Source organism: Bactrocera dorsalis, chromosome 4, assembly GCF_023373825.1.
Source record: "Bactrocera dorsalis isolate Fly_Bdor chromosome 4, ASM2337382v1, whole genome shotgun sequence".
Taxonomy (NCBI): domain Eukaryota; kingdom Metazoa; phylum Arthropoda; class Insecta; order Diptera; family Tephritidae; genus Bactrocera; species Bactrocera dorsalis.
Window position 1 is genome coordinate 9257079 of NC_064306.1, and position 15831 is coordinate 9272909.

The following is a 15831-nucleotide window of genomic DNA, read 5'->3' on the forward strand; positions in this document are numbered from 1 at the left end:
ATTTCGGGATTCCGAAAATTTTCGGGACTACACTGAATTTTTTTTTATAAAAATGTATTTCAATAACAAACGAATTTATGACATTAAATTATTAAATTTCGGGATCTCGAAATTTTTCGGGACTACACTGAAATTTTTTTTATAAAAATGTATTTCAATGACAAACGAATTTATGACATTAAATTATTAAATTTCGGGATCCCGAAAAATTTCGGGACTGCATCGAAAAAAATTACAAAATTTTATTTAAATAACAAGCGTCTTTATTATTTCTGACAGAGTACTGAAAGTAAAGTTCTAGCATTAAATAATTTCATACAAATTCAAAAATTATTATTTTGTTTTTACCGAAAATTATAAATTTCAGGTCAGATCGTAAAATTAATTTAATTATACAACTGAGAATGATGTGATCAAGAGTATTGTTATATATTGTTATTATATTGTTTCCTTATACATTAATGTTTAAGATCACTAACTTGGAACGAGATACCTTTCACGTCGTCGTCGAAGTCGGAAAAGTTTTGTTGAATAGACAGCGTTTTCGATCTCAAGATTTCTACAAAGTTTGTTGGGCGCTTTAGACTTCGTTATGTTACAGGCAACTTCTCGTCGCCGAATTTCCTCTCTTAAACCCTAACTAAACTTGTTTTTACTAGTTCTGAACTAGTTATTTCGCTGTTACCTTCAAAACTAGTTCTGACATAAAAAAACATAATTCAGATCAATCACATTCATTGCTTTCGCAGCGAATGCATGCTGCCGTGAGCTCAAGACCTCTCATTAAATAGAGTATGGCATAAATCAGTGCAAGCAGAAAAAATGTATAAAACGCTTATCGCAACATCAAATTTAAATTAAAAAGCGCATAGCGGTATAAAAAAATAAAAAAATGCATTTTTCTTGCACTCCACGCTGCATAGTGCAACATAAGCGCTTTGCAATAAATAGCAGCCTCATTAAAAGCTCAAACGCGTAGACAGAGCAACGATTGGCTCGAAATACGCAGACGACGCGGCACGCGTGCGCTTTGCACAATCACAAATCAGCGATGAATAATGCAAAGATAATAGAGAATGAAAATAGTGAATGTTGCAACACACATACACATGCATCGGAACACATATAAAGGCATTCATTATGCTATTGCAACAATGTAGAGCAATGAGCGCGTAGCAATGCAATGTAGAGGCGCATACAAAAACATGCACAGCTAACAATGACGTGCAAATGAAAATAATTGCAGCAACAAAATGTGTTGTGTAGCTGAAAAAAGCTTGTAATTAAAACATTGTTTGGCTGATTGCGCCTATTGCAACAACACAGCACAAGCTGTTGATAAATTTCACAGCAGGTGCTGGCGTAAGGCGCAACTTGCCACATTTGTGCGTAGCATAATTTGTGTAGAGCGCAATGAAAAGCAAGTCAGTGTATTTTTTTTATTTTTCCAACTTATTTTTTATACAACAAATTTTTTTATTGGTCTGGCAACACTTGGAAGTCAAAATATTTATTGAAACTTTTCGAAAGCGACCCAATAGCAGCATGCAAACTCTGTAGACATTTAATATCTTCTATTTTATTTATATCAAGTACATTTTTCCATAAGTCTGGCAACACTTGCGAGTCCAAAAGTTTTTAAATACCTTTCATATTTACTCAAACTATATAAGTTTTTTATTTTTCCAACTTATTTTTTATACAAGTAAATTTTTTATTGGTCTGGCAACGCTTGCGAGTCTAAATTTTTCTAATTTTTATGCACTCAAACGATTCAAGCAAACTTACCCAGACCCCACTATGTTTTTTTTATTTATTTATTTTTCTTATATAGTCTTTTTTGTTAGTCTGGCAACACTTGGCAGCCAAAAAATTTTAACAGACCATTCATATGGACTTAAACAGCACATACAAACTGGATACACTTAACATGGTTAATTATATTTATATCAAGCATTTTTTTTCATTAGTCTGGCAAGACTTTTGTGTATAAAAATTTTAATAGACCATTCTTATTGACTTAAGCGGTGTTTACGCCAATAAAAAAGTAGAATAATAATCTTAATGACCCAATTGACGCTAGCAAACTGTGGCCAAATGGCTTTTTTCAGTAGTCTGGCAACAGTTTTGGGTTTACAAATTTTTGTAGACCTTTCATATTAACCCAAAGATAAATACAAACTGGTTATATACTTAACACGGTTTGTTTTATTTATATCAAATCGTTTTTTTTATTAGTCTGGTAACACTTCGGGGTCTAAAACCTTTGATTTACATAGCTTTCATAGTAGCCTAAATGATTCACGACAACTGGTTGTAGACACTTATTTATTGGCACTTGGTTTATATGCCTAAAACGTATCTCTGTAGGCTTGGCGGAGGCTATGAAACTCGACAATCTCTGCAGTGAGCAGTAAATTATATGAAAAATTTTATTCCATTGAGGCTTTTATGAAAATTCGCTATAAAACAATAGTTCGAAGCACATTTGGTATAAACTCTCTGCAGCTTTATAATCAATGAGTCGTCTGGAGACTTTTCTGCACAAAGTTACCAAACAGAGAAAGAACCTCACTAAAGCTAAGTGAACATCCAACGTGCTTAACAAGACCACAAAACACACATTAAAAAGTAGAAACCATTAAAAAATTACAAAAAGTTGAAGTAAGAAGAAGAAGAAGGCAGAAGAGCACACTTAAGAAATATGATGCGAAAACACGGCAGCAAGAAAATGCAATAAATACAACAGAAAGTAGTGCAAAACGCATTTGCAAGCGTATACTTAAAGTCTGTAGTGGCAAAGAGCTCGGCAGCTTGAGCTTTTGTTTTTGTTTTGATACATTTTCTTCGAAGGCAGGCAACACAGGCATATAAACACACTGATAGAGTTATATATATGTATATACGTTTATGCATATTTTCACTTTAATAAAATTGCACTAGCCCAGCTCAACAACAACAACAAATAATAACAACAGTTGCGCTGTGAAGTGGCCAAGCGGCGAATGGGCCAGCACATTTCTGGAGCAGGCCAAGTGGTTGATCGTTGTGTTGTTATGCTTGTTGAGTTGTTGGTGCTGTAGTTATGCAATTTTTTGTTTCATCTACATGTTTTTTATGCTTTTAGGTGCTTAACTCTTGTTTTTTGAATGGAGTTTTCGTAAAGTTAATGTTCGAAAACTGCTGATAAAGAAAAATATAAAAATTTTCAATATAAACATTTAAATTTTTTGAGTGGTAAATTAGAAAAAAATCAAATTTCTTAATACGCAAAAAAATTAAATGGTAAAAATATTCAAAAATTTAATTAAGTAATTAAATATCAAAAAATAGCAAATATTTATAATAATGACAGATTTTTTTCTAAATACTTTTTTTTCGTTTCAAAAAAATTTGGATATGGAAAAAATAGTAAGAACATGAAAAAAAATCAGAATATTTTTACTATCATGAAATAACAAAAAAAATTATTATTTATTTATTTATACAAATTTTTTTTTTATTAAATTAAACAAAAAAATTATTTATTAAATTTTATTTTATTAATTAAAAAAATTTTTTTTATACATTTTTTATTTATTTTTTTTTTAATTTAATAAAATAAAATTTAGATATTAAATTTTTTTTTTTATTAAATAAAAAAAATTATTTATTAAATTTTTTTATTATATAAAATAAATTTTTTATTAAATTTTTTTTTAATTTAATAAAATAAAATTTAGATATTAAATTAAATTTTATTAAATTATAAATAAGTATTCATTAAATTTTATTCTATTAAATTAAAATTTTTTTTTTATAAAGTTTTTATTAAATTTTTTTTTAATTTAATAAAATAAAATTTAATATTAAATTAAATTTTATTATTAAAAAAAATTATTTAAAATTTTATTTTATTATAAAATTTTTTTTTTAATAAATATTTTTTTTTTTAATTTAATAAAATAAAATTTAGATATTAAATTATTTTATTTTTTATTTATAAATTTATTTTATTAAATTAATTTTTTTTTTATAAATTTTTTATTAAATTTTTAAATTTTTAAAATAAAATTGCAATTAAAAAAAATTTATAAAAAAAAAATTAATTTAATAAAATAAAATTTAATAAATAATTTTTTTTTTAATTTAATAAAATTTAATTTAATATTTGTTTATAAATAAATATAAAAATTTTATTTATAAAAAAAAAAAAATTTATTATTTATTAAAAAAATTTTATTTATTAAATTTTATTTATTAAATTTTATTTTATTAAATTAAAAATTTATAAAAAAAAAATTTTATAAAAAAAAATTTTATTTAATAAAATAAAATTTAATAAATAATTTTTTTTTATTTCATGATATGTATGTAGTAAAAATATTCTAATTTAAATTTTTTCTTTTTATTGAAAAGAATAAAAATATTTATAAAATATTTTTTTATATATTAATATAATAGTTGTTTTTTATTAAAAAAAAATATATATATAAATATTTTTTTACATATGTACATATTAATACTATTTAAATATTTATTATTTTTTTCATGAAATTAAAAAAAAGGTGTCTTTCAAATATTTATTAAATTTCCAAAAATTTTTTTTTTTTTAATTTTCTTAATCTACAAAAAATTAAAATTATATTGAAATATTTCAACTTAAGTTTGCTTTGCTTCCATTGGTTCTTTCTCCTTTCTCACCCTCAAATTCGACTTAAATTATGGCAAAATCTCGCATGACCTGCGTGCCTCTGTTGATTCCTTACCACGTTCAATAATTGGTTTGGCTTTTCAGCACACCATTCTTTAATGAATCACAAGTTTTTGTTTTGCTTATGCACATCACAGTTGTTGTGCTTATATATTATAGCAGTTATTTTTTGTTGTTGTCAAATCGCCTGCAGCTTGCATGCCTTATTTGCTTGCGATTTTTAATAGCTCGTTTTGGCATGCCAGCATTCTTTGTGGTCCTTAAATGCACACAAATATATATACATTCATATACAAATACATATATACTTGCTTATATATGTATATTAGCGATGGTATACACAAATATCTGCATATATACTATACATATACATATGTATCCCTACACATTTATAAACGCACATTTCAATAAGTTGCGTGCGCTCCAAGTGGCTTGGCCGTTGCAATAGTTATACATATATTTAGATATCGCCACAAATGCCTTCATATCTACTTTACATACCTCTACTTACATACAACTTAAATATTTGTAAATTTTTTATGCCTTTTTGCCTCCGTGTCGGCATTGGCGTGCGCTGCCTGCTGCCTGTTGCCCTTTGGATGCTGCTGATATAGCCATTGCCCATTGCTATTGCAATAAATTCCTCGGTATCTGCCGCTGTGTCTGCATGCAAAATATGTTTACTCTTCCCTGGAATTTATATTTATATTTACATATTTAATTTGTTTTGTTTTCACGTTGTTTAAAATTAATAAAATGCACTTAAATGCTAATACCAAGTCAAAAGGCAACAAAAATCGCATGCGATTTTTTCTCTTTAACTGAAATTTCATTTGTTGCTAGTACGAGGTGATTCACTGCGCTGTAGGGTGATTCATTTTTGCATTCCAAACATTGAAATTTGGTGCATACAACTTTAGCAAAAATACATATATACATACATGTGTACATATACTCGTAGATACAATATGTATTTCAATTTGTATGTACATAATGTATCACTTTTCGCAGAAATCATTCAAAAATCACCGAATTCAGTTGTTATCTGCATTAATGCTTAGTCTTATTTTAATATTAATTTATGAAAGAAATATTATTGTTTTGTATGAAAATGTTTATCTGCTACTGAAAAAGGGAATTCCGATTTTTTTAATACATATACAATATAAATATTTTTTAATTTTAATTTATTAAAATATTTTTATTTTTAATTTATTTATTTTTGTTTTATTTCAAAATCAAGGAAAATTTCTGTTTCCATTTACGAAATGTCTTGATATAGTGAAAAATAGTGAAAAAACAATGCAAGTTTCATGGAATAATAATTTGAATAAATTGATTATAATAAAATTTAATATCTTTTTAAATCAAACTAAGAAAACATTGCCTACCATTAGGCGCTGCAACTCAAACTTAGCGAAGACGCACACCTAAATTAAAATATAAAAACATTGCCTACCATTAGGCGCCTAATTAATATTTAGTTAAGACATATACCTATTAAAATCAAAAAACTCTAAATTTAGATACTTAATTTTGGAATTTATTAACAAATAGTGAAAAATACTCATAAAGAAAGATAATTGCAGAAAAATATATCAAATATTAACCTTCTAATTTGTTACGTATTAAGTATTCATATTAAGTATTTCAGTTATGATAAATTATATGGCTATCCTTTAATTCTTTTCAAAATATACTAATTCCAATGTATTTTCCTCTTCAATTTTACTTGCAGACACTTCATATGAGAAGGCTTGCAGGCGTGGCTCCGCACCAGCGACACCCATATTGGGTCAGAAGCAACAGCAACAAGAGAATAATACAACCTCAAGATTTACGAATTTCTTTTCAAAACGGTAAGTACACGAAAAAAATTAATAAAAATAAAAAATAATAATTAATATAAACAAAAAAAAAATAATAAATATAAATAAAAAAAAATATTAATATAAATAAAAAAAAATAATTAATATAAATAAAAAAAAAATATTATAAAAATGAGAAATATAAAGGGAATATAAATAAAAAAAAAATATTATAAAAAATGAGAAATATAAAGGGAATTGATGATACTTGAGTTTACCGAAGACAGATTTTTTTATACAAGTACGCTTTGGGTTACATATAGTTAGGTAGATACCTGACTTACTAGCAATTCTCAGCTTTCTTTAAGAAAAATATATTACCTCGAGCTTTTTAGGTAATCGAGCAATACAATCATATTAGTAAAGGTTTTTCGAAATATTAGTGAACCAATTTTGATGGCATATGGTCTGTAAGACGAAGTTTCAAATATCAAATCAGCGATCTGAGTGTATAATGTGATATATTCCTTGTCTCAGTCATAAATAAGGCTGCCAGCGACTCTTCAATGGCTTCCTTAAGATCAAAATTAGAGGCTGCTGCTTAAAACATCGCCAATAGCTGAGTCATAAATAAAGGAATTGGTGCTTGAGAATCGACGATTAACAGTCAGAGATCTTACTGGCATCGTTGGAATATCGGAAGCATCAGTGAAAACCCTTTTGAAAGATCATTGTTTGGATCTAAGAAAAGTGAAAAAGCGACTAGTTCCGAAATCACTCAATTTTTACGAAAAACAGCCTCGCGTAACGTCCATGAAACAACGCTTTCTGACTACCAGAAAGTCATGAAACGTAGTATTACTGGCGATAAGTCTTAGATCTATGCTTCCGACCCGGAAACAGACGATCAATCGGCCAAATAATGTGGCAAAGGTGAGCCGACGCCGAAAAAAACACGTGAAAGCAGGTCAAAAATCAAGATTATGTTGACATTTTTCTTCGATTATCGCGGTGTGGTGCACTCCGAATTCTTAGCGATCGGCCAAACTGTTAACAAGGAATACTATTTGAGTATTATGCTTCCTTTGCGCGTAGCTATTTGAAAAAAAGAGGCCGGAATTATAGCCGACAACTCTTGTTTTTCACCAAATTTTCAAGCAATATCATGCGGCAACCACCGCATTCGCCTGAATTAGCTCCGTGAAACTTCTCGCTATTCAGCAAATCGCGACCGGGAAAATCGTTTTGAGTCAACTGAGAACATTAAACGGCTATTAAACATTAAGGCTATTCCGGAAATTTATTCTAACAACAACAACAAAACATGTTGATACAATTGTATTAGGTCCAAGCGGAATTACTTTGAGGGCGACGAAATAGATTTTGGAAAAAAAAATCTTACTGTTTTTTGCTCTTAGTAGTGCATACCCGATATTTGCGTTGCAAGCATGCATAAATTTACCGTTATGTGCTTATAAATGTCACTAATATGCATATAAATGTCACTTTGCGCACTCATATTTGCATATCTCTCAAATAATTCGACTGCATTTAACCACCAAGTCAACATTTTGACAGCTGATATGTGAAAAGTTTAACTTTTTCCATTGCAAAACAACAACAAAAACCAATAACAATAAAAATTGAGTGCTTCATGCATTGGACATGCCACATTGCCGCACCTGTCGTCAAGTGCCTGAGCGCATTTATATTTATATGCAAACACGCCTTTAAATTGCATGTTAGCAATACAACAACAATAGCAAAAAATATCAAAAACAACAAAAATAATAATAATAATAAGTGTAGCATTGTGGCGCATTGGCAACGCTAGCGGCCAATTGCCTGGCAAAATGTCACTTGCAAGCATTCTTACTTCCGTGCGCACTGTGCGCTCAGCATATTTAATACATCGTCAGCTAAAATGCAAAACAACGTAACATCAAAAAAATATTGAAAATCTTTAACAGATATAATAACCAATACCAAATTATTTTATAACCAAAATTCAAATTTAGTTTCAATATGACTGTATGATAACCAATATATAACCATTTTATAACCAAAACTCAAAATTTTCTTTCAATATGAGTGGTTTCTATTACATCGTTTTTTTTCGCCTGCAAACTTATGAAAAGTGATGTTATGTTATTTTGCATTTTAGGTGACGATATACTATATATATTTTTTGCCACTTTCATTGCTCATATCACACTAGTTGGCTTTTATTTCTCTAGTTTTCCTTATCGCAAATAGTTTGCAATGCTTGCAACTTTTATGTGCAACTTGTTTTTTATGAGCGCATTGCGACATTGTAAATTTGCCGCATGCAATAAACACATACATACATATTATATAGCAATATGTGTGTACGCTTGTGCAAGCGTTTTGCGAAATTTTGCACTTGGGCGCCATAAAAATGTTCAAACAAACCACTGACACACAATAAACAAAAATAGCAGCGGCCATTGCATGCCGCTTGCAGCGTCAACAAAGCGCGCCGTTGCCATGACGATGCGCCAGCATTGAATTTACAATGCGGCAATTGCAAAAGAAGAGAAAAGAAACAAAAATTGCATTGCAAAACATTGCCAATTTCCATGCAACTCTGCCGGTGTGTGGTCACTGCACTAACTAAACTCGAAACTCTGCCGCATTGACGCCCTTACCGCCGAAACTGCACACCTGCTGTTGTTGCAATTGCCAAGTTTTCCAATCAAACTTTTGCTTTTGTGCAATTGAAGTTTTATTGCGCTCTCTCACGTGTGTTTGTCGCGCTATTGCCTTTCTCTTTCACCGCTCATTGTTACGTTTACAGTTAGCTACTGGCTTACAATTGTCAGTTGTCATGTCACTTGTCATATGGGTGTGTTTACTTGTGTTTGACATTTGATTGACAGTTCAGTGATTACTTTGCAGCAATTTTTGCTTTATTGCCCCATTGCCTGGGTTGAGTAACGCCGATTACCGCATTTCCGTAGCAGTTTTGCTTAGATACTCAATTTGTAGTTTGGCGTTTTGCCAACAAGCTTCGGAGTGATTTGACTCACTGAAGTCATTGATTAGACTATTTGGAGACCATGAAACTCAGCTTAATGAATTGATGGAAGGTTATATCACTATTTTTGATTTACTATAGTTTCATGAGAAATAAAGGTACTTAAAAGTTTAGAACCTGTCGAAGTACCGACTGCGCAAAATATTGGATTTCTATATACCAAGCCAAAAGAAATGCGCCGGCTTGGCAGCCAAGAATGCTTGATTAATTTTTAATAATTTGTTCTGATGTCAACTGTATTACAATAAGGGTTGTGGTCAATAGTAATCAGAAGGGGCATGGTCTGGGCTATAACCCGTGAATCAAAGCTATCCAGCCAGTGTGTTCCAAATAGTCCAAAGAGCGTTTAGGTCTTGTACTGTGAAGCCAAACGTTGTTTTGTGGGAAAATTATTGTCTCATGTCTAGTCGTTTTGGACGGTGGTCTTGGTCGGCTTTCATAAATGAACCAAAAATTTTGCACAAACCAATAAAAAACTGTGTCATTTGAGTTTGTAGCATGTAAATAAAAATTATTGGTTTTGTGGCTTTATAAAAAAAGTTTGCGCAAAATTGTTTGCATAAACAAAACAAAAATAGCTGACTTTCGAATTTTTTACCTATAAATAATAAGATCACAATTCGACAAAAAATAACTTGTTAAAAAAATATATTGCGCAAACTTGTTTGCTCAAACCAATCAGAAAATGTGTTCCTTGAGTTTGTAGTATGGAAACAAAAATAATTCGTTTTTAGATCTATAAAAAAGTTTGCGCAAAATAGTTTGCACAAACCAATAAAAATGTGTCCCTTGAGTTTATAGTATGTAAACAAAAATAATTTGTTTTTAGCTCTATAAAAAAGTTTGCGCAAAATTGTTTGCACAAACAAATAAAAAATTATTGGCTTCCGTATTTACTAGCGATAAACAATAAGAGCACACTTTGGTAAAAAAAACTTGCTAAAAACAAAATGTTGTGCAAACTTTGTTTGCACAAGTCAATAATAAAATTGATGATTTTTGAATTTTCAGCATTTAGAGTTCGATTTGTGATGTTATAAAAGAAATTTGCTCAAACTGGTTTGCGCAAGCTCTTAAATATAAATAGAAAAAAAATGATCATAAACAAAAACTCCAAAAATATTTTTTGTTTCATAGTTTCAACTTTATAACACCACACACTAGTTTGCGCAAATTTTCATAAACCTAGTTTTGTAAAATTTAGGATTTGCATATTTTTTTGTATTTTATGATCTCACTTAAGTTATTCTTTCCTCTCTACACGCAGATCAAATCCACTCAAACGTACAAAGTCAGTTACCAAATTGGAACGCACCAAAAGAGGCTCAGGCGGCTTGCGCGGCTCGCGTTCACATGAGAGCTTGCTCTCTAGTCATGCAGTCATGTCGTCGATCGGTAAGTTTTGGCACATTCCGACCAACTTCGCTATTATATCAACTAAATCATCTCTTATCCCACAGATCTCTCCTGCACCGGTGCCGTTGGCGTCGCGCCTGTGCATCAATCGGTGCTCGGCCGTCGGCACTGCTTTCAAGTGCGGGGCGGTCCGCGTGGTGAGCGCTACTACGCCTGCGGTTCGCGTCAAGAGCGCGATCTGTGGATTTACTCACTGCGCAAATCCATATCGCCGAACGCCGAGCACACACGCCACACAGACAACTCGCTTAAGATGTGGATCTATGAAGCGAAAAATTTGCAACCAAAGAAGAAATATTTCTGCGAACTACACCTCGACAAAGCGTTGTATGGACGCACCAGCGTGAAGCTGCAAACAGACTTGTTATTCTGGGGTGAATATTTCGATTTTCCCGATGTACCCGACATCAATGTGATCACAGTGAATGTATTTCGCGAGGTGGAGAAGAAGAAGAAGCGCGACAAGCATATGTTTGTTGGTTCAGTAAAGATACCGATACACGAAGTGACATCGCGCATATTCTCCGAGGATTGGTATCCGATATTAAGTGAGAAATCTAACGACAGCTTGAACCGCAACGGCAAAGAGGTAACGCCGACGTTGCGTATCAAGTGTCGCTTCCAAAGCACCGACATACTGCCGATCAATGTGTATGCCGACTTTCTCGAGTATTTGAAGAATAATTATAAACGCGTTTGTGAAACGCTCGAGCCGGTGATCGGCGTGAAAGCCAAAGAGGATATTGGGCAAGCGCTCGTCTTGCTAATGCACGCGCAAGGTTTAGCCGGCGCTTTCCTAACCGATGTGGTAGCATTGGATTTGCTGCGTGTCGGCGATCAGCGTCTCACATTCCGCGGCAATTCGTTGGCGACCAAGAGCATGGAAGCTTTTCTGAAATTAACTGGCGAACAGTATTTGCAAGACACACTCTCTGCGCCAATCAATGAGATCATACAGTCCGATCGCGACTGCGAAGTGGATCCGACCAAAGCGAGCGGCTCGTTGCAACGACAACAGGCCTCATTACGTGCCGCCGTGCGCAGCGCCTGGCAGTGCATCTACGAGTCACACAAACATTTTCCACAACAGTTGCGCTCATGCTTCGCGACTTTCAGAGAGCGCTTGCAGCAGCTGGGCCGTCAAGATATGGCGGATAATTTGATATCGGCATCCATTTTTTTGCGCTTCCTCTGCCCGGCTATACTGTCGCCCAGTCTGTTCAATATAACCAATGGTGAGTAACCTCTGCGCGTACGAGTACATCTATTTTCCATTTAATAACCCTCAATCTCTTATTTTCACAGAGCTGCCCTCTGCGCGCGCCACACGTAATCTAACGCTTGTCGCCAAGACACTACAAACGCTGGCGAATTTCACACGCTTCCAGGGCAAGGAGAGCTTTATGGAGTTTCTCAATGACTTCCTCGAGCAGGAGGCGCCACGCATGAAAGAGTTCTTGCAACAGATCTCCACGCGTCCCGAACATGCCGCACCCGAGTCCATACTTGACTGGGCTGGCTACATCGATCAGGGCAAACAGCTTTCTATTTTGCATATACTGCTTAGCGAAAGTATTAGCAAGCTGCCGGAAGCGCGTCAACACGAACTTGATCCACTACAGCACATCTTAGATGAGATCACTAAAGCCAAAGAGAGCAACAATTTCATGCAACACATGCCGCACATGTGCCCCAGCACGCATGCGCCCACTGAGAACCAGGAGAACCGCAATCCTGAGGATATGGCTATGCAGGTGCAGCACCAGCAACAACAACAGCAACATCAGCCCATACAGCATCAAGCGCAGTTGGCGCAGCCGCAGCATGCGGTCGTCACAAAGCCAATGTCGGCTGAGCGCGGCATCATGCGCGGCGTCTTAACGCCCAGCTCGTTGGAGAAGAACATCTTCCGCTACAACGATCCAACAGTCAATGCGCTGCTACAGCAACAACAGCAGCAGCAACAACACGCGCACGCGCACCAACTACAGTCACAACATGCAATGGGCAGCAATAGCGCGCTTGACAAGCGCCACTCGAATTCACAAAGCTCCATTGCCGGCGGCTACATGAGCACACAGCTGCAGCATGCGCAGTCACAAAGCTCGCTGGCTTCGTCATCGATTAACGGCGGTGGCGGCAGCAGTCACAATCTACTCACCAATGTACAGCATCACTGTCCGCCTGCGCCTGCCGCAAGCGCCAGCAATACCATTGAGCGTCTGCATGTTGGCGCCGGCGGTAACGCGCACTACTACGGCCTCATGGGAAATAGCAATGGCAACATGAGCTCGTCGCTTGCTAGCAGCAGTAATTTAAGCAGTCACAATGGTAATGACAGTGACGGCACCGCCGCTGGCATGTTGCGCGCCACTACACTACCGCGCGGCAACAACAACAATTACGATGAGTTGGCCAATGGTGAGTTTATACAAATATCTGGCTTGGACTCAAATAGCGCCTTTGTGCGCAAGTCGCCCACGCCGCTGCTGAAGGGCAACGCCGCATTGTTGCAGCAACAACAGCAACAGCAACAGCGTCAGAAGCTACACAACTCGAATGTGAGCTTGGTATTGAATGAGCGCACGCCAAGCAAATTGAATTTGGGCATACCTGATCACAGCAGCGCTTCCACACCGCTGGCACACAAGCTGCCCGCATACCAAAGACCGCCGCCCGCAGCAGGCGCGCACCTGCATGCGTCGCGCGACTCCAATCCGCACCCGAATATGCCCATGAATCTGGAAGATCTTGATGATCTCTTCAAGTACGCCGAGGAGCACGCAGTGGTCGGTGAGGTGGTGACTTCGGCGACGCAAGCCGCCGGTCAACACGGCAAGAGCGCGCGTGAGCAACTGTCGGCTAAAAGTAGCCACTGCTCGTCGGGTTATCAAAGCATCGCCACGAATCCGCCGTCACAGTCGTCGAGCCCCATCGAACAACAGCAACAGCAGCAACAACAACAGTTACAACAACAAAAAAGCGTTGGTGGCAATACACCGCTCGCCTTCAAGAATCCCACATACCAGCTACAGCAGCAACAATCAACGAGCGGCGCTGCGCCAGCGCATCATCACCACCACCATCATCATCATCAGCGCGTCAACTACAGCAGCGGTTTTCACGCCGGCAGCAATGGCCAGCAACAATCGGCGCATCAACAACTCTTTGGCTCTAACGCCGCGCAACGCCCGAAACCACATGGTGGCGGCCTGGTGGCAGCGCGCGCAGCGCTACTGAACAACGGTGGCGCACTAACACCCTCCTCGTCGGAGGAGCGCCTCTCCACTGACAACTACCATGGCTTTGGTGGCGGCAACAACATGAACAAGCTTATGAAATCGCCCTCACACGGTCACTTAGAGGCACAGCGCTCGCTCAGCGGCGGCAGCAGTTCATCTTCGTCGGGCGCCAATATGGGTTTGGGACCCATTTCAATGCAATCCAACACAAGTGGCGCACGCATGCCACGCACCAATCCGCAATTCAAACGCGAAGATAATTACGGTCCATTGAATGGCAGTAGTAGCGGCAGTTATATGCCAGCCGCTGTGGCAGCTTCGAACGCAGCGAGCGGCCTCTTCAGCAATAGCGCTTTTGGTAAGCCGAGCAACGGCTTAGCACACAACAGCGCGAATATAAGCGGACGTTATCAGCGGCGTTTGAGCTTGGACTCGGCGCGCACGTTATCAGACAGCTCCACAGACACAGAAGGTACATAACTGCAGCATGCGCCATTATTTCATATATTTATTTCATTATTTTTGTATTTTTTTAAGGCCACTGTGCGCCACATGAAGGCAAGCGTCGTCGTCAGCCGCGCGCACACACAAACTCCGGCAATCATCAGCAGCACCACATGGCGGCCGGCAACAGCAGTACGGGCGGTAGCGCTGGCAGCGCAAACAGCGGCAGCTTTGACCAAAATGGCGAAATACAGTTACTGCAGGAAACACTCGACACGCTGCGGCACACGCTCGATCGCGACGAAGCCGAGCTCCGCGACTCCAGCGATGAGTTGTTTGCGCTAAACCGCCACAATAGCGTCAATGGTGGCAGCGGCGGCAGCGGTGTCAGCAATCTAAGCATGCAATCTGAGTCGACCATGCGCAGTATTATCGATAGGTGAGTACGCGCGCGCAACATTATTGGTGTGTATGTGCGAAAATGCATTAATAGTTCGTTTTCCACAACTCTCTCCAGGCTTATCACAATGGAGGAGGAGCTGCGACGTGAACAGCTGAAAATGTCGTTGGCGCTGTCACACAAGCAGCGCGTCATCGAGGAGCAGGGTCAGCAAATCGCCGCGCTAGATGCGGCCAACAGTCGTCTCTTAAGCGCGCTTACCGCGCTGCGGCATCGCTATGAAACACAGCAACAGCAGCAGCAGCAGCAACAACAACAAACGAGTTTAGCAGGCGCAAGTGCACAGCAGCAGGCGCAGTGAACCCAGCAGCGTGCTTAGCGTTTAAAGTTATGTATTAATTTTAATTCTTAAATTAAATTTATTAAATTATTTACGCGTTAGTGTTTAGTGCGCGCCGCAGCGTAAAGTCGGCAGCGCGGTATGAATTTCTTAGTGAAGAGTAAAATGTAATAAACAAAGAAACAAGGCGATAAGCTTTCATTTTGCGCGCTCAGTGTAAAAGATATACGTTTCCAAAAATTTAGCTTTTAGACGCGTTGCTTGTTTTAAGTTATTTTATGGCTAACGAGTTTTTATATACACACATACATATGTATATAAACAACTATATATTCGATTTGTTGCGAAACTAAACTTTTGTAAAATTTAATAACTGCCGTTTCCGACTGGTTTTGATTTACTATTTATTATTACATTTTTTTTATTATAG

General features: G+C 36.4%; 1 protein-coding gene across 10 annotated transcripts in view; it reads left to right on the forward strand.

Annotated features, from left to right (window-relative positions):
- The window catches only part of LOC105228580 (ras GTPase-activating protein raskol), a 254245-nt gene extending 238414 nt beyond the window's left edge, over positions 1-15831 (forward strand). For 8 of the 10 annotated variants that reach the window (XM_049455597.1, XM_049455598.1, XM_049455593.1 and 5 more), the window contains 6 exons: positions 6432-6552; positions 10827-10954; positions 11020-12210; positions 12281-14689; positions 14755-15100; positions 15155-15831. In XM_049455597.1, the coding sequence (XP_049311554.1) occupies positions 6432-6552; positions 10827-10954; positions 11020-12210; positions 12281-14689; positions 14755-15100; positions 15155-15422 (4463 nt within the window). In that variant the 3' untranslated portion in view covers positions 15423-15831. The remainder of the gene's footprint in view (positions 1-6431; positions 6553-10826; positions 10955-11019; positions 12211-12280; positions 14690-14754; positions 15101-15154) is intronic. The other 2 variants (XM_049455600.1, XM_011208462.4) reach the window with 1 other exon arrangement.